This window comes from Ruditapes philippinarum, unplaced genomic scaffold (assembly GCF_026571515.1).
Source record: "Ruditapes philippinarum isolate M1 unplaced genomic scaffold, ASM2657151v2 ctg1612_1_1_1_1, whole genome shotgun sequence".
Classification (NCBI taxonomy): Eukaryota; Metazoa; Mollusca; class Bivalvia; order Venerida; family Veneridae; genus Ruditapes; species Ruditapes philippinarum.
In genome coordinates this window covers 66,900-91,973 of record NW_026853917.1, presented here as the reverse complement: position 1 = coordinate 91,973, position 25,074 = coordinate 66,900, and the positions used below count along the sequence as shown (strand labels likewise).

Here is a 25,074-nt window from a genome sequence, read left to right as displayed (position 1 = left end):
GATGTGCATTCGCCATCAGACAATCTTGCACGGGTACAGTATGGCCAGAATATATATTGTGATATCAATTTTGATAATGAAGTCCCTTGAACATTAAATGTAGTGTCCTAAATTCAAAAAACTGTTATAACCTATTACACAAAGGTTAAAGGTGAAATGGTTACCAATAACAACAGTCTTCTATTCATCTTCAATCTCATGAATAAATATAAATGTCGTGATAGAGAAGTCCTCTTTTGTTACAGAATAATTTAGAAGCTTTAGGCATGAACATTATCATAATAGACAACAATGTTAATTTGTACACTGTACAACCTTTTGTGCTTAAATACCGATATATGCTTAGCAACAGCAGCGAACATTTCATTGTCAGTTACATGCATTGATCATTACATTTCTGTTAGTGTTACTTTCCGTCGAATATGACAACATTTATATAACTATGTGATATAATTGTTTCAATAACATTTCATTGTCAGTTACATGCATTGATCATTACATTTCTTGGTAGTGTTACTTTCTGTCGAATATGACAACATTTATATAACTATGTGATATAATTGTTTCAATTTTAGCAATGTCGTTTTCATTAGAATATAAATGCATTGTCATAAGTTTGTTTAAGCAGCAAGTCAATGGTCTCTTTGTTTATCTGTTTTTTATGCCAATTATAACGTATATTTGGTCATTAATCAGTGGTTAAACATTTACTAATAGTTGTTATGAGATTTAACTATAATAATGTAATACGGAACATGTGTCCGAGTTGGACATAATTATATTAAGAAATTCCTAAGCAAAAAGTAGTTTTGATTTAAAAATTAATATTACTTAAAGATTATAAGGTTTAGTATCATTTCTATTCATTTTCTATTGAGCAACAGCCAAAGAAAGTGCTTGTTTAATTATGAGGTTGTAACCCAGGTTATTTATACATGGCGCATGTGCATTTTAAGATCTGTTTACTCGAATATGATATACCAATACTTGAATATAATAAAATGGAGTAGGGTGTCAAATATGAACTCACAAATCATTGGATTCGAGTGAACGACAATAACGACAATAATTGATGCCAATATTAGATGTGTGAAAATAAATGAAATTCATAATAAAATTTATATTCCAATTAATATAAGTATCATAACATGTGACATGAACGAGGAAAAATGAGACAACTTCCTTGTTTGATTATTATCATATTATGTATTTCATAGTCGTAGAATATGGAAAAAAAAAAGAACGGCGTATTTCAACTCATTTCAATTTAGGTAAAATTATATTTTTTGAGTTTAACTCAAATTTACCCTTTTTGCATTATTTGAAAAGCAAAAGCAACATTACCACGTTTATATATATTGTAGTTGAATGCAATGTAATTTGCGCCTATCATGAAAAAAAATATATTACCTAAGTGTGAAATAAAATGATGCGTCTCGATAGTTTGATTTTTTTCTTTCTGGTGCTTCCAGTGTTACTTCTTGAATTATAATACATGTAATATGTTTAATTCTTCTAAAACCGGTACACGGGGGCTTTAGGGATTCTGGCCATAATCAACCTTGCCTGGTAGTATACTATTTTCTCTTTTATAAGTAGAGTTTACCGCATACACATTAAAATTAAAAAATTTTGAAAGCGTTTTTTTAAAAATATTTAATACTTTAGATAGAATTTACCACCTTAATGAAACAAAATAATCATGTTTGTTATGGTTGATTTATAGAAATAAACGCTGTCGAAACGTAGATGAAACAAAACATGTTTTCAAACAATGAAACAGTTGTTTATCACAAAAATATATATTATCATGTCTAATTATATACTTGCGCATACCAAATATGTTTTACATATATAGATTCATCTAAGTTACTTTCTTTGGTCGCTGATGATAATAATACTTACAGTACAGTAATACTTGCTTCAGATTGAATTTTGAAGATGGAATTTCGACATTACTATTGTAAAGGTTTGCTTATGTCTGCAATATTTTATCAGACACCTTCAGCTTTAAGCTGTACAACATATTTATATTACGTGCCAATCTTTGAAGCTTAACAGCTGTTCTTAATATACATGTATATACTGTTAATTGAAGTGATGTTTGCACTATTTGTTCCTATATGGTCTTAAAAAGGTCCGTTTGCAAATTCCTGCTTCTGAATAAAATGGTCGTATATATTAAGCTTTTGTTTCAAACATGAACCATTTAAAGCACAATTGATGAAATATTCTGATACTTTCTGAAAGAATGTTCGTTTTTTTTTTCTGGTAATTTCAGTGAGAGGTTCGTGTAATTGTATATTTTCATAATCCTAATCTGCTTTATATTATTTTGTTTATTTCTTTATACCAATATACCACTTATAGTTATAATCACTAGGTAATTTATTCTCTCACCTGTGATGTGTATCGAACAAATGACTTACCCAATGTTAAAAAACTGATACTTTATAGTCTTAATTCAGCATCATTAATATCATAAGTATTTCTACAAGTCGTAAGGAATGTTTTTAAAGTACAACAATACACACTTCTCCAGTAAGGGTTTTCTTTTGAGAATGAAAAATGAGAACGTATTTATATCACTATTGATATCAGTTCATTTCTTTGATCAATAAAAGATTCCTTGTGCAAATAAATAAGCGTTTTTTTTCTAACCATAAACCACCACGCTGTATTATCGGCACCAGTTATGACAGGTTGCCGCAAAGATATCAGAGATCTAACCTATATCAATTATAGCAGGTAGATAATCAAATTGTTTGGTATAACAACATTACGCAAATGACACTGTTTTGGTTCATTGAAGATATTACTATCAGGTTATTTTGGACTTGTAAATCCAGGTTTTTAAAATACCTGAGCGGGTTGTGACCCTTCGTCTAATTTTGCCAACAGTATATAGCCATTTCATTCTGCTTAGTCTTAGCATTGGTAGCATACTTTTTTGTATTTTATTACTGAAATCGATTTAAGTTTCAATTCAAAACAGGGTGAATCGATTACACAGAGCACGTAACATATTATAAGTAATTGCAACAACATGTATCATATAGATTTCCTTTCTTATGTTCCAATTATTTGTAAAATTTCCGTTTTGGAAATCATTAATAAACGCCATTCTCTATATGCATGTATATAGAAATTAAGGTGTAAAATATGAATGACAAGAATTATCTGAAGACAGTTCGACTTTTATGAAATTCTATCAAATTGTTGAAAATCATTCAATATTTGTTGTTAAATCTTAGTATTTTGCTTGTAAAGTAACATTCGCTTGTTACCAAAATGCTTCCATCAGAATTGGGAATAAACGGTTACCGTAAAAGCTTAAAATTGTAAAGTTTGTATATTTCTATTATAGAAAGGTAACTTGCTCTCGGGGGATCTTTCCTGTCCTTTTGAGTATAATTCAAAAGAGACATACATATGAAAAAATAAAAATAAATAGCATTCAGTGTAAAATTTTCTAAAGAATATCTTCAGAGAAAATGTGCTACTACTTTATAGTTCATAACAAAAAAAGTAATTGACATAAAACACAGAAATCCACCTTATAAATATATCACAAAATATCACTTTGATAAAAATTGCAAAGTATATTTACACGTGACATGTATATAACAAATAGAGGGGGCTATAAATTTGTTTCGAGACTTCGAATGCCTGGCCGTTTGGAATGATTGTTTGTGAGTGAAACATGTTTGTCTACAACAGTACTTCCATGTACAGAACCTGTGGTTGTAAATGATGAGGAATTAATGTTCACTGGTGATATGCTTTCTTTCGTTTCTAAACGCATGTATTTCGCGTCACTTACTGTTTTTGATAATGATTTTATCGCCGGTTTCTGGTCATCTGAAGATGACGACATATCATCTTCACTACTGCTATGACACAGTGATGTTAGTCTTCTCTTTGATCGAGATTGATAATGCTGAACTTTAACAATAGGACAAATGTCCAGCGGTACTTTAGAACCAGATGTGTGTTTGACTTCTAAGGTAGACGGTTGAAGGTCAATGTCATCCTCCTGAGTTGCCAAGGGTACGTAAACGTTTTTTGACTTTACGTTCGGAATGTTTGCATAATTCATTTTAACACATGTCTTTTGCTCTACAAGTGACGGCAAGCTCTTATTTAGTTGTGATATGTTTACAAGATCATTTACGTCACCATAATCAGTTACCGAATGAAAGTGACTGCGCATTTTTGCACTGTGTGACACTAGGTCTGGGGGAATTTTTAATACAATTCCATTTAACTGACGCTCTTTTATATCCATCTTTTTAACATTTTGCACCCAGAATGCAGTTGCTTTTACAATATTTTCTTCTGAATCCGGCAATTTTTGAGGGCTGTTATCACATTCAAGCTCATTGTGGCCATTCGTTTGCATATGAAGAGAGCTTTCACGTTTGCATGACCCTCCTGGACTATTCACACTTTGCTCCGGATCAATTTGATGTTTAGTACTCTCTGAATCTCGAGACAAATTAGCCCTTTCTTTCCAAATCATTTTTGCACTTTCACTTATCCATTGTGATTCTTCAGACACTATCTCATTCTTACACTGTTCAGCAGAATCAACATTTGGAAAATCATCTGGAAAATATTTCATTTTGCACCTTTGAATAAGTCCTAATAACCTTTTGCGACACTTAGTACGATAGATAACATACAACACAAGCACCAAGAGAATCCCGCCTAAAACACTGGCTGTATTAATTCCAACTTCCGGATCGTAAGAGTTATAAAATTGGCCTCCTACGAGTTTTGTTTTATTAGACTTATAATTGATTTCTCTGGATTTATCTACATTATTTCCTAATTGGTCGTAAATAACTGGCAATTCTGATGAGACTTGAGTTGAAGATATGTTACTCGTCTGATTTTCAGTTACGTTTGTCCCATGTGTGTAAGTAAGTAGAACATCTCTTCTCATTTCTCCTCATTTGACTGAAAATTAAAACAAAGGTAATGGTCAGTATGTACAGAATTTTACAAATATGTTACTTACAAATTTCAAGATCATTAATCATCATTGATAGAAATAAATGATTCAACATAATGTATGAAAACTAGATAAATATCAATAAGGAATTGGAACTTAGTGCAATATTAAGCCACACATCCAAGTATTGTACGGCCAAAATGAGCGCTGTCCCCATAACAAAGCACAGCGGTGACCTTACAGGCACCTTGCGGGGACGTGGCAGCTAACGGATCGTGGCGACGGTCTAATATACAAAATGACAAATAAGTAATCATAAATATTTCCTAATCAGGTCAATTAAAAGTCAGACAGTGATATGGAACAACAACGTCCGGTCATGAAAGCCTTTTGCATTTCTTCTATTAAGATCATACTCATGTTATATGTGACCTGAAGATTTCCTGATGAAGGAAACGTATCTAAACAATTGATATTACCGGGAAATATCCAAAATAAAAGTGTGTGCAAATAAAATACTAGTACGTAATAAATATGGAAATCGAAATAACGGAATTTTAGTTTTTAAACTAATAAACAAACGACAATTTATCTTTAAAAGAACAGTCTTGAGTTTCTATCATATCGTTGAATGTTTTTTCTAAATTAGAAGAACCGGCTGCTTCAAAACATTTATAAATGAGCTATTATAAACATAATCAGAATCTGTATACTGTGTATTTTATGCAATAATGTTTAGTCACGTGTGCGCCTGACGAACGTCAGAGGATGTACTAGATTTATAAGATTAATGCTCTCGGCATTATGTTAAACAATGAAGAGACATGGCAAAATAAACAAGGCTTAATCCCCTTACAGATTTTACATAACAAAGTAAATAGACAATGATCAATTCAAACAATGCCGTGATGTAGGATTATACTGTTATAATAATAGCATTGCCAATAAATATTTCAGAAAGTAATAACAATAAGGTTTAAAAATTCAATGAGAGAAATCCGGAAGATATAATAAATGTGTTGTGATGAACTGACAAAGAATACGTCTTTTTCGTTCGCGCTAATGATTGTGTATCTTAATCAAGGTCACGCAAAGGTGGAGAACAGTGGTAGAAATGAGGCGGGGGTTTTAACTCGCAATGTCATTGGTTTTTTTTTGTTGGCGCCAAAATGGTCGGGTTTAAGTCCAAATCGCAGTTTTTTGGGACATTTAGATTTTACTTACTGGCCGTACTTGATTGTTGCTTTAATTCATATGTTTATAAATGGATTGAACCATTTTCTTGTTCAATATATTATTCTGCATTTTTGCAAAAATTGATCGTGTTACATTTCTCAACACACGCATATTTGTAAAATAGTTAATATTTAAAGGTGTTTCTAATATTGGCGACCACTGTTTGAAATAAGATCTTGATATAACAATTTGAAAACTAGAATGCAAATTTTACAAAGCGTATTGATATTTGTCAGAGCTAATGACGTCACAGCGCGTTTAGTGAAAGAAACCGGGAATTCAACAATTAAAATAAATTGAATTTGGTATTGAATTACGTATAATTGCCAGTACTTTTACAATCAGCCTTCCTTAAAGGAAACATTAACAAATAAAACAGACTGTGTTATTTAATAGGTCTGACGTCAACTTTTAAAAATCATAAAGTGTATAATTATGCATTTAAATTTAATGATATCTAAAGTTTGTTTTTTTCACATAAGGTATGCATATTATTTTACATAATCATGTATAGTGTGTACAATTTTAAGTTCAATACAGTAACAAACAATTGGTAAAATGAACATATAAATTGAATTAAACCAAAACTTGTTATAAAAGTAAGATTTGATACCTTGCGGTATAATTGATCTTTGTTATAATTTAAACTAATAAAAGACAAATACTTGTATATTCAGTTTTCACAAAATAAAAAAAATAAAAAAACCAAAACAAAACTACATTTTGTACTTTTATCATTCTGAGCTGTGCTATAGCTGTTCACATCAAACGTTCAAAGCGGCACTAAAGATAGTTTAAGACATAAATTTAATGACCATCAGAATTTGTAACACATCCTTACACAAAACAGAGAAACACGGAATCCCTGAAAAACGCAAAAAACGACAAAATTGAAAATGTTTCAGGCTCGGTTTGATTGGTCTGTTCATGGATGGTACTGGAAAGTATTGATCATTTAAAAAACAACACATTTACATAAAAATTACACGACAATATAGAGTATAATTGTTTTTGACAATAAGGCAAAACTTAAGATAAACATATAAGTAAACAATTATTCTTCATGTCTGATTTAAAATAACTCATTATATTTAAGACAGATAGACGAATTTGTTGTATTTTAATTGTATTTGTATTACTTCCGGTTTAAGTGGCTAACTGACCAATTGCACAGACACGCTTTAAAATGTTTGCGTTGGTGGTACTTGGCTTAAGGTAGAAGAACATGCATGCACTTTAAATTGTACAGATTTAATTAATAACTCTGCTTATAACTGTGTAATGTTTGTATTGAGCAAGAAGAAATCGAATACTAAAATCCCACTCACCTGTACATAGAATAACATGTGTAATTATTCCCAGTACATTTTAACGTTTTGAATCTAACCATTTTAGCATTAAACCCCAATATATAAACTCATTCCAATGTAAACCAGTGGAGTATACATATCCATAAAGGAGACTTAGTTTGTAAGATTTCCTTCGATTTTCCAATAATTTCTACCTGGGTTTGACAAAGGCACAAATTCTCTGCAGGTAATAAAGTGTTGCCTAGTAACGGAAGGCGGTTGTCGCCATGTATACAGATCTAAGAAACGATTTTCTGTTATCAGCTCTTGAGGAGAAGAGATATTTCCTAATTGAATCAACAAGTCTCGTCATGTTTCTAACTATATACCTTTAGTAAACATACTTATAAACTGTTTCGGTGGTCCGTATTGTATCATGTACATACACATTGTTGTAAACTATAATATTGCTTTGAATGTGAAAGTATAAATTTTTTTATCAATGAATAGATAAAAAAGTAATCAAACACCAAACTTTAAAAGACTATGCAAATGAAAATGGAAAATCACTAACTCTTTTAAATGATGGAAAGTAAATGAAACATAAACCTTTTCAAAAACAAGCAACGTTCACATAACAAACCAAAGCTGGCACAGTTGTTTTATGGTTGATAATTTACAGGTTCATAGAACGAAAAATGACTTTGATAAATTGAAGAAAAAATTTACCGACGTTATGGTATAAATAAAAACCTATTAATAGTGACAACTGTTAAGCTATGTTTTTTTCTTGACCATTTTAAGTTGTAACATAACTTATAAAATCAATAGCAAATGGATATTCAGTCAATTGTAACATTGAAACGATTTTTATTTATTTCTTTAGTAGGAAAAACAATTAGTTTTGTTGACTGTTATAAGGTTACTTTGCCTCAAGAATTCATCGATTAATTAATACCAATTAAAGTAAATGCCAGCAGTTTTTATATTGGAAAGCTCTTGACCAGAATCTGATCTGTCTGTTGTGTTTAAATGCTGTTACATAAGCAAATATTGATGCAGTCTAATTATCAGCTGCTTTATCAGAGTTAACATGCCGGGAATGTCATTTAGACAGGGTAATATCCGTTAATATTACAATGAGGCTAAAATGGTATCTAATCGTTTGAAAACTTCCGGTATACAAAATAAATGACGTCAATCTAGCCTAGCGTTAATTGAAAAGTTATTACACTCGTCTTTGTGTGTTAATAATTCACTAGTTAATCATATACATGTGCAAAATATGAAAGTTAGAGGAAAGCAAAAATTAAAAAAAGAAGCATATACTATTCGACGAATGACATTTATTGTATTTCTCTTGAATTAAAAAAAATCTTATTACGACGAAAACACATTATTTTTAATTATAAAATGTTGTTATCGAAACTTTGTCTTCATATTTAACTTTTCTCGGAACTTTGTCTTCATATTTAACTTGGGTGGGTTGGTTAAATTGGCATCAGAATATGTTATGCTATGCGTATGGTATATCACATTTCTCTGCAATATAAAATTATGGTAATACAAGAATTAAAGAGATGTCTCGTCTGGAGATATTTATAACATTCTGTCAATAATAAGCTAAAGCTTATGGCCATTAAAATAGTGTTCTTAAGAGGCTCGACTGCATTTCAACACGGCTGTCTCAGCAAATTTTAACCATTTTCTCGAGTTCGTGGTTTGTTGATGTTTATTTGTCTTTAATTTTCCCCAACTTCTGTCATATCCATCATGAAACCAGCGAATGCTTTATCAATCAACAATGTAAGATATATAAACATAAAAGTGTCATTAAAAACATTACATCTTTGACCGGATCATAAGTTATCAAGTTGAAGCATGCGTTCACAAAGTATATAAATAGTTTTTGGAATAGGTTTACTTCCAAAATGTCTACTTTATGTGTTAAATTAGACCTGTTCTTATTGATTATTCGTTTATTTGAAAAGATTACACGTATGTGATGAATACACCCTTACAACGAATATCTAACTCAGTTAGAAGGCTTTGTCACCAAGAATATGTAACATCACTAGGATATAGACAATAGTAGATACTACTTCATCTATTTACAAACAAGAAATAAGTTTCATAGACATTTTACTTAAATAATTTATCAAATGCTTCTGAGAATCAAGTTGGAGTTTTGGAACGAAAGTTCAGCTACACATTTGTTTGTAGATAGAGCATGTAGACCTTGTCTTGTAACAAATGATTGCAAATTATACAATGCATGGCTTACGGACCACTCATTATGTCAGTCAACAGATTCCTTATAGTGTTTTATTTCCATTCCAAACTTTGTTTAACAATTTACTACTTATTACAATAATTGCATTTTATAACAAAACTCAGGCACTTAAAAGCTTGTAGTGATAAAATTATTGAATCATAAAAACTGCAGGTTTAATCAATGAATAATAAATGTTTAGGAAAAAGAAAACACACATATTTCACATTTGCCAAAGCTGGGATATGAGTACATGAGAGAAAGAAAATTGGTGACCTATCTTGTACTGAAAAGCAATCCTCTTATCTAATTAATAATTTAAGTATTTTTTTCATCTAGTTATCAACGACTAATTAATTGTAATTATAGAAAAGTGTAAGCCGGTTTCATTAAATATATGTTGAATACAATCAAATCGATCGTAATCCTAAATAGACATGGTTAATTTCTTGGTTGTTTTTCTTGATAATTTTGTGATTTATAATTTATTTTGAATACAATTTTACTAGTTTGTATTTGAGTTTATGTAAAGATAAAAACTTTTGGCGCTTCAATACTTTTAACCAATGCAATGTTACATTATGTTTGAGTTATTTGATTATTTATTGAGTTATTATTTATTAAACTAAACTAAAATAAGTTAATGGTGTACAATAGCACTTGCACATATTCGTTTTCCTTCGGTCAATATCTAAAAGCTTTCTAAATGCACAAATACCATAACATTACATATCATTTTACCAGGCTATTAACGTTTTATAATTTCTTGCAGATGTCAAAGTCATAGATCAACATTGAAAAAGGGTTTACATGTTACAATAGATATTTGGTTAATCGTATCATCTATTCAAAATGTTTACAATATGCTTTTTATTTAATTACATTTATATATATATTTTAATTATAATTGATAAACTAAATGATAGCACCTTTTACGACATTAAGTAAACAAATGATCAATATTTTGGGTCTGATTTCAAGATGCACCTGTACTGTCAATGTACATTACAGAAATAGGGAGATCTGTGCATGGTGGTATACACGAGCGAGTACCGGAGTAGGATATCCTTCAGACAACAGAAAAATCTCCCTCTGAGTTAGTGACATTATTTCATTTAACTCTCAAATTCTTATTCAATCTAGTAACTTAAGAACAGCAATACTAAGTTTTTTATTAGTTCTATTATACTGTTAGGAATAATTTGATAATACTGTACTTGTATTATTCGAGTAAAAAAGCAATAAAATGAAAGTCAGTTGCATTAATGCATAATAATAATATGGATAATTTGTAATTTCACGGCTAAATGTACTTAAATAAATTACTATATGCGTTGCCAATTGAAAAAAGCTTGCTAGATTATTTTGCTCTTAAGTCTTTCTCAAGGATTCTAACAGAAAAAAAACTCGTATTCAAATGCACATAATTACACTAAATGCATTCTCCTGTTAAATTATGACAGTATTAGCAGGACGTTCAGAAAGCTTTTCAATTACAATTTCTGAATTTGATTTTCGAGACAACTGCTGACAATGCATACATTTCACTGGTTTGTAAATAATAAGGACAATTAATGAGTAATGGCAAATTCAATTATGATGATCGATTTTGAAGAAATATTCAAACAGAATAATATTAAACTGATAACTTATTACTTGCAATAGTTTTTAATTTATAAGCAAGCTTACAACTGAACATTGTGAGTATACATGTCTGGCCTTTAAAACAAGTATTGGTTCTTTTCGTGTTATAATACAATAGATAAATCATAATTAAACATGCAAAATGAAATTTAGAGAATACTTTATTACAAAAAAAAAACAACAACAAAAACACGTTAATTTAAGTAGTAAAGGTTATTGTAATTAAAAATTCGCCAGCATATCACTTAGAATGTGTGTTATTTGAATACAGTTGAACATTTAATGAACTTGCAACTTTAAGGTGCAATCATATACTATTGTCAAGAATATTTATGATCTCTTTCATAAATGTATTTTATTTTCCATCGGGAGGCGTGCTGTAATAAACTCAAACAAATCTTCACTATTCTGTTTTCCTGATGATGTGAAATAACCTTAAAGAGTTTCGTGCACATGCATGTAAATATTATCATGGTATTCATTTAATTGTACGACATAGTGTTTCTTATAATACGTTTCAGATACTGAACAGAAATACTATTTGCCTGATTTCCCTGTGTGACCCTCTGGCGATATCAGTGATTCACTACTAATGTGATTAGATCCGATTCTTTCATCTACAGTATGACTTCTCGCAGGAATGACATAATGCTATATCTGTACTACTATAGGAAATGTACTGTAAGCTGACATGTGACTTTATTTGTACAATCACGCAATAAATTGCCCGTCAGCAACCCACGTGTTTACAGCGTTATTACCTATTTAGTGGTAAAATAATTTTTAAGCATCACAAAAAGTATACCTAAATTTCTATTGTTTGTTTCTTTCTGAAGTTATAATGTATCGAATATCAATGCAAGAAGAATTGCATAATCAAACATAAAATAACTTTAAGTAATAAAAAAAAATGAAAAAAAAGAAAGAAAAATAAACACTATTTCCTGCTCAGCATGATGGTGCATTAGCAAACAATAAATTTAATGTAATAAAAGTAATTCGCCTTGTTGTGATTTCTTTCGCATTATTTTTGTTCAGAGCATTACTATTAATGTTTGAGATATCAACTTGCAATTTTGAAGGTGGATATATCTCATTAAGGAAAACTGCTTGCAGCCCTATCAGAAAATTATGCAAAACGTTACTTTGGTAACATGGATTCATATCAATTGAAAGTATGATTAATGTGTCTTAAGACGATATGTTGCTAGGAAACTGGAAACTGATATTTATACTTCCTATATGAAAAAGAGATAAAAATTTTAATGCGTCATATGTCAATATAAATCAAAATTTATTGCTTGCAGACCGAAATGCAAAAAAAAACTTATCGTGTATATTTATGGTACCAAATAACGCTAATTTGTGAAACCAATTATTTGTTTTAATAACAATTACAAATTGGTTGTTAACACAAAACTGAGTTTAATTTTCCCCATATGTTGAAGTTATTTATCATTTATTAGTTATTGTAACAACTTTTATTGTAAACATAATTTCTAAATCTGATTACCTGTCACACCATATAGTAATATTCCCTTCAGATGTGCTAAATGACCCTATATAAGATTATTTATTAACCGCTTAAATAAAGTATCTGCAATACAAATAATGAACATATATATTCATAAGTTTGTGAATAGTGGTTTCGGTTTAGTTCTAAAAAATATATGGATTCCCGAAATCAAATTACGATTTTCCATCCTAACTGGTTGAGGTTAACGTTTACCTTCATTTCTCATTATTTGACACAAGAGAGCACCACTGACCTTTAAAAATCTAGCTAGATAGCGTATTCACATGAACTTCAGTTTGAAATCACGAATTTGAGGACACAAGCTCCATGTTACTTAAAAAGTATCATATATCCTCTCTTTATGCTTCTTTAAGAATTAATTGTTCCTTCGTGAAAAGATATTTTGAAATTATCAATTACAACCTTATAATTTTTCACAAAGACATGTTACAATATTATAGCATTCTATTTTTAAAAATGGTAAAGACAATATCACGACATTCTAAACATAAATTTATTGACGTTAAATGAGAAAAAAAGTCTCAATTCCCATATATAGCTTTACTTCAGCAATGACGTCAATGTAATTGTTTTTGCTATTCAGTTCAAAACCCGACACTTCATGATTTGAGTGCAGACGCAACATGAAACTGGTGTAGACAGGACTTCAGTTACAATTTATGATTAATTATTTGTTGATCTATTTATGATTGTTTCAGAAACAATAAACACACCAGTAACACCCCCTCAAAACGATGAATGTGACGAAAATTAAAACATTTGTAAATAATCGTTTAGGAGCATTTATTAAAATAGTTGAAGTGTTAATTCGCTTTTTGCATTTGTTAGGCTTTAAGTCCAATCTATTTAAGCAGAAATAGTTCTATTTCCTGAAGCCACTTTTGTAAAAAGTATTTCTTTGGCCTTGTCATATTTCTGTATGTTGCATTCTATAACTTGGACCAAAATGTCTTTAAGCTTTTGCAGAATTTGCACCTTATTTGACCTGACCGACTACTGTTTTTGAGTTTATTTTATCATATCTTTGCAAAATATGACACATCTGTTTTCATCAAAATTTTGTGTTCTTTTTCTGTGTTATGTGGTTTGGACTTTGATAAATCAGACTTATTTTCTTGCACGACAATGTCGGCAAGAACTTGAAATGAATTGAGGAGTGCTACCATAAGCGTTCGGTTGAACAAAATATGCTATTATAACAAATGGAGAACTGTACCATGGCCCCTGAATATGATAACGTGTTATATAGCCAATACTGTCTATAAGATTAATGTTCTATTTTCATCTGCCAAAGCCTGCTTTCATTTTTACAATATCTTATTCGTAAAGGTGAAAAAAAATTCGTAATATCTAAAAAGAAAAACACAGAGAGCGAGCACCAGAAGTTTCTGAAGAGATCATCTGGATCACTTATACTGTTTCATAAAATGTGCAGATAAATACCTAAATATAGCTACTTCTTACTATCAGAAGTGACGCAAATCTGATTTCATTCATAATTCACCACAGTATCTGACTCGATTGGAGACGAGTGAAGAAGCCGTACAACAATATCCTAGACATGAATACGATAACATATTATTGTTCATTATATGACAGTGTTACACACATCTTATATTTGTGTAGAACTAACGGAAAATTTTTTTCAATGGAGTATTAACTAAAGAAAAAAAGCCATCGAGTCATTAAAAATCGGCTTGCCTTCTTAGAATGCAAATGTATAGTATTAAAAATCACAAAAATGTACAGATAATTCCAATGTATTTCGTGCATCCATGAAAACATATATTTAGATCACGTTGAATTAAGAGTATTAGATGTTTAACTTAATGTTTTATATATGGCATGCATTTAACGTAAAAAATAGAGAAAAACGGAATCCCTTACGAACGACAAACTACAAAATTAAAGATGTTGCAAAGCTCGGTTTGATTGAGCCTATTCATGAAACATCAAATTATTCCAAGCTTTTTACAGATATTACATTTACTATATTTCGCATGATCACTTACATTTTAAAACGATTGTCTTCATTTAATAATCTAAATAAAGTATAAGTAATAATAAAATAAAAAATTGGAGACTTGGGACTTATAAATAAAATCGACACTGAGGTAATTGTCGTTTAATGCATTGTTATGGTTTCAACACATTTCCTAACATTATTTTTGAAAATATTGTCTAGGTAGGTTCTATAAAGTACATTTAAGGTATGGTGTGGCTTTAGAACAGACTGAATCAATTTTAAGCCTGCTTTTTTCATTTATTGCACTGTGCTTATTGCTCTCGTGGACCATCTTTCTTCACAATTTATATAAGCGCAACAATTTCATCATTTAATATTCGGATAAACTTTATGTTTATATATACACGACGCGAGGATAAATATACTGGAATCGACATTTCTGATCACTATCTGTGCTTTTAGTTTTTCATACCAACCAATGATGTCTGATACTGATAATTTGAAAGTACACAAATGTGACAAAATTGATAATATCTGTTTTTAACGTCAACTTAAAAATGTTGTTCAGAAAACGGTCATATCCAATCCGACATTTTTCAAAATTCTAATAAAAAAAGTAAAACCCTGAACAATTTTTTTTTATGCACGTTACCATATTTACAAAGAAACTTTCATTTTTGTTTGATTCAAATTTTGAATACATGGCAGTAATAAAGCATTATTTTCTATTTAAATATAAGAATATTAATAAATCTTGTGCTAATTTAAAACGGACTGATTTTTTCCTGCCGATATGCATTTGAAATGTATCATCAAACAGTATTATTTCTATGTTTCGCACCGTTAATATTCTTTACTGTTAAATTATAATTCTAAATATTGTAATCCTTATATGATATGATTAATATCAAATCATATAAAAGTATAATTATATTTATTATATAGCTCTGAAATGCGTTTTTTTTCTGATTGGCTAAGAACTATCTTTCTGTAAAATATAACAGGTCAATATCAGAGTATTATATATCACTGTCAATTAAATATGCAACAGTTTTTCAAATGGCATCAATAAAACAATATACGGCTGGTAGTACTTACTGATGATGTAACCCCACCTTGTTGTTTTTCTATACCTCTATTGTTATCGTATTGCATTCTTCTAAATAAGTCAATGTTCTTATTTCATCCATACAGGAAAAGATAATCTAGCTATAAATAAAATTATGTTTGCCAAATGACGTCAATTTATGGATATTTTCCAATTCGAACAAAAATTGTACACTATTTGATATGAGCAAAGAAGCGATATTAAATTAAAGGAGATTGCAATTCTGTAACAATTTACTATTAATTAATGTGTGCCATCATTAATTATTGGAACACATTTAAACAAACAAAAGAACAATATTTGTGTACCAAGGAAAATATATCAGTGGTACTTATTATAAAGCACATTTTATTTTTTAGATATACAATGTACAAGACACATAATGTAACCTTTGCGTATCCTGGGCATTAGCTTAGCAATACTTAAAGCATGGGAAAACGGCGCATGTTCTTCTCATTACATTGTGGTACAGTCTGATAAGGTAGCATCAAATTAAGTTTAAGCTTGGTTGCTGTTACAGTAACATAGATAAGTTTCAATTTTGTTCAGATATAAATGAAAAATTATGTGATTAATTTACTTATTATAAAACCATTCATGATAACAAATGTAAACCTTAATTTCAACCAATTATTATAGTAATCAATTAATTACACCACTGCTCCGAAGTTATTAAAAAAATACACAATTTGTTCTTTCAGATAAAAAGACCAGATAATGAAACCGATGTAGTATTGTTAAATTACAAACAAAACACAATTTATGATTTATAACCTACCAGAAACGTTTAAAACAATATTTGGAATTTATTAAGTAAGTATAAAGCCAAAGGATAGAAATGATACAATACATTTTAGGAATTATATAGAATTATTTCTATTCTAAGAATGATTAATGTGTCTGGTGAAGACATTCTTTTTCAGCGAAAATGAAATTACGTAAATGCGCATGCATGTAAGGACTAAATGAAATGTATTAAAAGCAGGCTCAGCATTTTGTAGAAAAAAGTCGGTCAAATATAATTTCTCAATTAAAGATATAACATTTTTTTCACTTATCACTTGAATATAGTAACCAAACATTAGACGTTCTAATAAACATGTATCTAATTTTATTGTTTTTGGCATCGTTCACAAAAGGTACTAGAACACTTATATAAAGTGTTTATAAATATAATACTGTAATTCTATAGAGTAACCGTAAAATATCTCAGTTAAAAAGATAAATTTTGAATATAAATGGTAAATGAAATTACGATAAAAAGCACTGATCAAAGAGGCAGCTTTGAACCATGGCATGTTTATCAAAATATCTTGACATTGGCCAGCTAAATATGATGATAAAAGGAAAGTTACGGTCGCTTGATGAGAGTTTGCTTTTAAGCATTTCTTTATCTATATTTGTCATTTGACAATCAAAGACTGTTTAAGTAGCGTGCAGAAACCCCGTTAAAACTCTTCCATTACATAGAGTTAGCCTTTTATTACAGTTGTTCTACAGCTAGGTTGAAAAAGAGCTTTGATCATTGTTGACTGACACGAATAGGTTGTATAAAATTTCAAGAATATCCAATGTTTAAAAAAAGACTTAAAGAGGGATATGTGTGAGAAAACAATAAAAGAGAGAGCCTTGCAATTCGAAATATACAATCTGCAAGCAAAAGCAAAATAGTTCCAAAGGCATTTGCATAATTGTTCTTTGCCTCATTCTAAGCTATTTAAAAGTTATAAACGGAGAAAAATGTGAAAGTGAATTCAATTTGCAATTTTCTTCAAGAACAATAACAAGAATCCAAGTAAAACACGCAGATTGAAGGACACCAGAAGGACACGCACAAGCAGAACTTTTCAATGATAAAAGCAATATATGACATGAAGTTGTACTCGTATTTTAACAATAATTTCCTTTTGATAGAATTTTATAAATTTTCCACACGTCTATTTCACACATTTTCTTTCAAACCCTGTATAGCATTATTACATATATAATCGTAAAATAAATGTGGTCATACTTATACAATTATGTTTTAATAGGTAAAAAAGTTTAATTAAGATGATAGTGTAACTTTTTTCATAGAATTGTTGTGCCGATTGTAAAAATTATAAACTGACACATTTTTTAAATTGGACAATTTAATTATAGTGATGAATGGAATGATAAATATCCGTACTTTCTAAAACTGTGATCAGATAAAGTAATTTCATTGTGACTAAACTGGAACGCTGAAGTTTACAAAACAATAATTACCTGTCAATCGACAAAAAGGTGTTTAATGAGTCAACATACATTAGTGTCATGTTTATATATTTAGAATCTTATCTGTCAGTAAAGTTGTAATGGGAGGTTTCGGACGATAGTAACGTGTCATGTTTCTATATATATATAACTTGCAATTAATGTTTATTACTTCTGTGTAATATTTGTTTAGTTTGGTTTAAATAATTCTTTTACAAGTAGAACAGCAATGCCGCAATTAATGTAAGCGCAGTAAGTCTAGTATGTCCAAAAGTGCATGAAGTAAGTGCAACAAGTCTGTGATCGCAACGGACAAAGAAAGTTTAGAACCAATATTAAAACATCGACAACATTATTACAACCTCAACACACGACAAGCACCGGGGCAGCAGTATTAGATAATGTCACTTTATTGCAGAACGAAGTAACCATCAAAGATTCCATCAAACCAAAGCTGCATACTGTTTTCAATATTTCGTTTTGGGTATTCTTCGGGGATTACCTTTTCTCACATTGGTGTACCACCGTAAGTTGCAAACATTTTAGTTTGATAAAACAAGTATTATGCATGCATATACTCCATTTAAAAAAAGGTTTTTTAGTGCTTTTCAATTATGATTTAAAAATGTACAAATTTCGTAATTTTTATATCTTATATTCTTTTATTATAGGCAATTACAATATCATTTTACTTAACAAAATAGAGATTCAGACTTCATTTGCATCTTTTCCAGTTATAATGAAGAAATACATTTGTATCGACAGCCATTATATTGCAACTGTCAAATAATTCCTAAACAGTTTGAGGAGAAATCTCTGGGGATTGTAATACAATAAACCATCCGTAATTAAATAGATTTTCTTTCTCATAAAGTCTTATACTTTTTTCTTCCTTAATCATTTTGAATTTATGGATCATAAAATAACGAATTTTCATGTTTTCCAACTATCTCAGATGCAAATTCTGACATTTTTATTGCACATTTCATTGAAGCATCAAACTGTTGTTCAGGAAATAGTTTCGTATTGCCTGAAATGATGTATTGCTATCACTGTAAAACGCTTATTTTAAGCAAACGTTTTTTCCATAACGTATTTTTTATTTGACCTGACTGACTGCTGTTTTTGAGTTTTTTTATCATATCTTTGCAAAATATGACACATCTGTTTTCATCAAAATTGTGTGTTCTTTTTCTGTGTTATATGGTATGGAATTTGATAAATCAGACTTATTTTCTTGCACGACAATGTCGGCAAGAACTTGAAATGAAATGAGGAGTGCTACCATAAGCGTTCGGTTGAACTAAATATGCTATTATTACAAATTAAGAACTGTACCATGGCCCCTGAATATGATAACGTGTTAAATAGCCAATACTGTCTATAAGATTAATGTTCTATTTTCATCTGCCAAAGCCTGCTTTCATTTTTACAATATCTTATTCGTAAAGGAGAAAAAAAATCGTAATATCTAAAAAGAAAAACACAGAGAGTGAGCACCAGAAGTTACTGAAGAGATCATCTGGATCACTTATACTGTTTCATAAAATGTGCAGATAAATACCTAAATATAGCTACTTCTTACTATCAGAAGTGACGCAAATCTGATTTCATTCATAATTCACCACAGTATCTGACTCGATTCGAGACGTGTGAAGAAGCCGCACAACAATATCCTAGACATGAATACGATAACATATTATTGTTTATTATATGACAGTGTTAGACACCTCTTATATTACTAAAGGAAATTATTTTTTCAATGGAGTATTAACTAAAGAAAAAAGGCCATCGAGTCATTAAAAATCGACTGGCCGTCTTAGAATGCAAATGTATAGCATTAAAAATCACAAAATTGTACAGGTATTTCTTATGCATTTCTTGCACCCATGAAAACATATATTTAGATCACGTTGAATTAAGAGTATTTGATGTTTAACTTAATGTTTTATATATGGCATGCATTTAACGTAAAAAATAGAGAAAAACGGAATCCCTTACGAACGACCAAACTACAAAATTAAAGATGTTGCAAGCTCGGTTTGATTGAGCCTATTCATGAAACATCAAATTATTCCAAGCTTTTTACAGATATTACATTTACTATATTTCGCATGATCACTTACATTTAAAACGATTGTCTTCATTTAATAATCTAAATAAAGTATAAGTAATAAAATAAAAAATTGGAGACTTGGGACTTATAAATAAAATCGACACTGAGGTAATTGTCGTTTAATGCATTGTTATGGGTTCAACACATTTCCTAACATTATTTTGAAAATATTGTCTAGGTAGGTTCTATAAAGTACATTTAAGGTACATGGTGTGGCTTTAGAACAGACTGAATCAATTTAAGCCTGCTTTTTTCATTTATTGCACTGTGCTTATTGCTCTCGTGGGACCATCTTTCTTCACAATTTATATAAGCGCAACAATTTCATCATTTAATATCGGATAAACTTTATGTTTATATATACACGACGCGAGGATAAATATACTGGAATCGACATTTCTGATCACTATCTGTGCTTTTAGTTTTCATACCAACAATGATGTCTGATACTGATAATTTGAAAGTACACAAATGTGACAAAATTGATAATATCTGTTTTAACGTCAACTTAAAATGTTGTTCAGAAACGGTCATATCCAATCCGACATTTTTTCAAAATTCTAATAAAAAAGTAAAACCCTGAACAATTTTTTTATGCACGTTACCATATTTACAAAGAAACTTTCATTTTTGTTTGATTCAAATTTTGAATACATGGCAGTAATAAAGCATTATTTCTATTTAAATATAAGAATATTAATAAATCTTGTGCTAATTTAAACGGACTGATTTTTTCCTGCCGATATGCATTTTAAATGTATCATCAAACAGTATTATTTCTATGTTTCGCACCGTGAATATTCTTTACTGTTAAATTATAATTCTAAATATTGTAATCCTTATATGATATGATTAATATCAAATCATATAAAAGTATAATTATATTTATTATATAGCTCTGAAATGCGTTTTTTTCTGATTGGCTAAGAACTATCTTTCTGTAAAATATAACAGGTCAATATCAGAGTATATATCACTGTCAATTAAATATGCAACAGTTTTCAAATGGCATCAATAAAACAATATACGGCTGGTAGTACTTACTGATGATGTAACCCACCTTGTTGTTTTCTATACCTCTATTGTTATCGTATTGCATTCTTCTAAATAAGTCAATGTTCTTATTTCATCCATACAGGAAAAGATAATCTAGCTATAAATAAAATTATGTTGCCAAATGACGTCAATTTATGGATATTTTCCAATTCGAACAAAATTGTACACTATTTGATATGAGCAAAGAAGCGATATTAAATTAAAGGAGATTGCAATTCTGTAACAATTTACTATTAATTAATGTGTGCCATCATTAATTATTGGAACACATTTAAACAAACAAAAGAACAATATTTGTGTACCAAGAAAAATATATCAGTGGTACTTATTATAAAGCACATTTTATTTTTTAGATATACAATGTACAAGACACATAATGTAACCTTTGCGTATCCTGGGCATTAGCTTAGCAATACTTAAAGCATGGGAAAACGGCGCATGTTCTTCTCATTACATTGTGGTACAGTCTGATAAGGTAGCATCAAATTAAGTTTAAGCTTGGTTGCTGTTACAGTAACATAGATAAGTTTCAATTTTGTTCAGATATAAATGAAAAATTATGTGATTAATTTACTTATTATAAAACCATTCATGATAACAAATGTAAACCTTAATTTCAACCAATTATTATAGTAATCAATTAATTACACCACTGCTCCGAAGTTATTAAAAAAATACACAATTTGTTCTTTCAGATAGAAAGACACCAAATAATGAAACCGATGTAGTATTGTTAAATTACAAACAAAACACAATTTATGATTTATAACCTACCAGAAACGTTTAAAACAATATTTGGAATTTATTAAGTAAGTATAAAGCCAAAGGATAGAAAAGATACAATACATTTTAGGAATTATATAGAATTATTTCTATTCTAAGAATGATTAATGTGTCTGGTGAAGACAATCTTTTTCAGCGAAAATGAAATTAAGTAAATGCGCATGCATGTAAGGACAAAATGAAATGTATTAAAAGCAGGCTCAGCATTTTGTAGAAAAAAAGTCGGTCAAATATAATTTCTCAATTAAAGATATAACATTTCTTTCACTTATCACTTGAATAAAGTAACCAAACATTAGACGTTCTAATAAACATGTATCTAATTTTATTGTATTTGGCATCGTTCACAAAAGGTACTAGAACACTTATATAAAGTATTTATAAATATAATACTGTAATTCTATAGAGAAACCGTAAAATATCTCAGTTAAAAAGATAAATTTTGAATATAAATGGTAAATGAAATTACGATAAAAAGCACTGATCAAAGAGGCAGCTTTGAACCATGGCATGTTTATCAAAATATCTTGACATTGGCCAGCTAAATATGATGATAAAAGGAATGTTACGGTCGCTTGATGAGAGTTTGCTTTTAAGCATTTCTTTATCTATATTTGTCATTTGACAATCAAAGACTGTTTAAGTAGCGTGCAGAAACCCCGTTAAAACTCTTCCATTACATAGAGTTAGCCTTTTATTACAGTTGTTCTACAGCTAGGTTAAAATAGAGCTTTGATCATTGTTGACTGACACGAATAGGTTGTATAAAATTTCAAGAATATCCAATGTTTAAAAAAAGACTTAAAGAGGGATATGTGTGAGAAAACAATAAAAGAGAGAGCCTTGCAATTCGAAATATACAATCTGCAAGCAAAAGCAAAATAGTTCCAAAGGCATTTGCATAATTGTTCTTTGCCTCATTCTAAGCTATTTAAAAGTTATAAACGGAGAAAAATGTGAAAGTGAATTCAATTTGCAATTTTCTTCAAGAACAATAACAAGAATCCAAGTAAAACACGCACATTGAAGGACACCAGAAGGACACGCACAAGCAGAACGTTTCAATGAGAAAAGCAATATATGACATGAAGTTGTACTCGTATTTTAACAATAATTTCCTTTTGATAGAATTTTATAAATTTTCCACACGTCTATTTCACACATTTTCTTTCAAACCCTGTATAGCATTATTACATATATAATCGTAAAATAAATGTGGTCATACTTCTACAATTATGTTTTAATAGGTAAAAAAGTTTAATTAAGATGATAGTGTAAATTTTTTTATAGAATTGTTGTACCGATTGTAAAAATTTTAAACTGACACATTTTTTAAATTGGACAATTTAATTATAGTGATGAATGGAATGATAAATATCCGTACTTTCTAAAACTGTGATCAGATAAAGTAATTTCATTGTGACTAAAATGGAACGCTGAAGTTTACAAAACAATAATTACCTGTCAATCGACAAAAAGGTGTTTAATGAGTCAACATACATTAGTGTCATGTTTATATATTTAGAATCTTATCTGTCAGTAAAGTTGTAATGGGAGGTTTCGGACGATAGTAACGTGTCATGTTTCTATATATATATAACTTGCAATTAATGTTTATTACTTCTGTGTAATATTTGTTTAGTTTGGTTTAAATAATTCTTTTACAAGTAGAACAGCAATGCCGCAATTAATGTAAGCGCAGTAAGTCTAGTATGTCCAAAAGTGCATGAAGTAAGTGCAACAAGTCTGTGATCGCAACGGACAAAGAAAGTTTATAACCAATATTAAAACATCGACAACATTATTACAACCTCAACACACGACAAGCACCGGGGCAGCAGTATTAGATAATGTCACTTTATTGCAGAACGAAATAACCGTCAAAGATTCCATCAAACTAAAGCTGCATATTGTTTTCAATTGTTCGTATTGGGTATTGTTCGGGGATTACCTTTTCTCACATTGGTGTACAACCTTAAGTTGCAACCATTTTAGTTTGATAAAACAAGTATTATGCATGCATATACTCCATTTAAAAAAAGTTATTTAGTGCTTTTCAAGTATGATGTAGAAATGTACAAATTTAGTTATTCTTATATCTTTTATTTCTTATTATAGTCAATTACAAAATCATTTTACTTAAAAAAACAGATATTCAAACTTCATTTGCATCTATTCAAGTTATAATGAAGAAATACATTCGTATCGACAGACATTATATTGCAACTATCAAATAATTCCTAAACAGTTTAAGGAGAAATCTCTGGGAATTGTAATACAATAAACCATCCGTAATTAAATAGATTTTCTTTCTCATAAAGTCTTATACTTTTTTCTTCCTTAATCATTTTGAATTTATGGATCATAAAATAACGAATTTTCATGTTTTCCAACTATCTCAGATGCAAATTCTGACATTTTTATGCACATTTCATTGAAGCATCAAACTGTTGATCAGGAAATAGTTTCGTATTGCCTGAAATAATGTATTGCTATCACTGTAAATACGCTTATTTTAAGCAAACGTTTTTTCTATAACGTATTTTTCTATTTCAAACTAACACGTGCAAAAATAAATAAATAAATAGATAAATAAATAAATAAATAATGATAATAATAATGATAAAATATTAATTAGCAGTCAACCTTTAAAATCCTGTTTAGAACAAAGCATATTAGTTATATCTGTTAAAAGTAATCGTAGCTAAAATTGCATTTCAATTAATTGGTTTTACACAAACACAACTGCAAAAGGCATATACATAGACAAATATCAAACTCTTAATATATTGTGTTCTTTGGGCTTATTTGATACATGATAAAATGATAAAATGATGTTTAAATGGAACGTTAATATTAATCCACATATAATTCG

The 25,074-nt window shown here is 29.6% G+C and overlaps 1 protein-coding gene across 4 annotated transcripts in view; it reads right to left on the bottom strand.

Annotated features, from left to right (window-relative positions):
* Window positions 1-2,875: 2,875 nt before the first annotated feature.
* Window positions 2,876-25,074, bottom strand: part of LOC132738351 (uncharacterized) — a 43,091-nt gene continuing 20,892 nt past the window's right edge. For 3 of the 4 annotated variants that reach the window (XM_060725834.1, XM_060725835.1, XM_060725836.1), the window contains exon 3: window positions 2,877-4,962. In XM_060725834.1, the coding sequence (XP_060581817.1) occupies window positions 3,641-4,948 (1,308 nt within the window). In that variant the 5' untranslated portion in view covers window positions 4,949-4,962 and the 3' untranslated portion in view covers window positions 2,877-3,640. Of the gene's footprint in view, window positions 4,963-7,521; window positions 7,837-25,074 lie in introns of those variants that run through there. The other variant, XM_060725837.1, reaches the window with a different exon arrangement.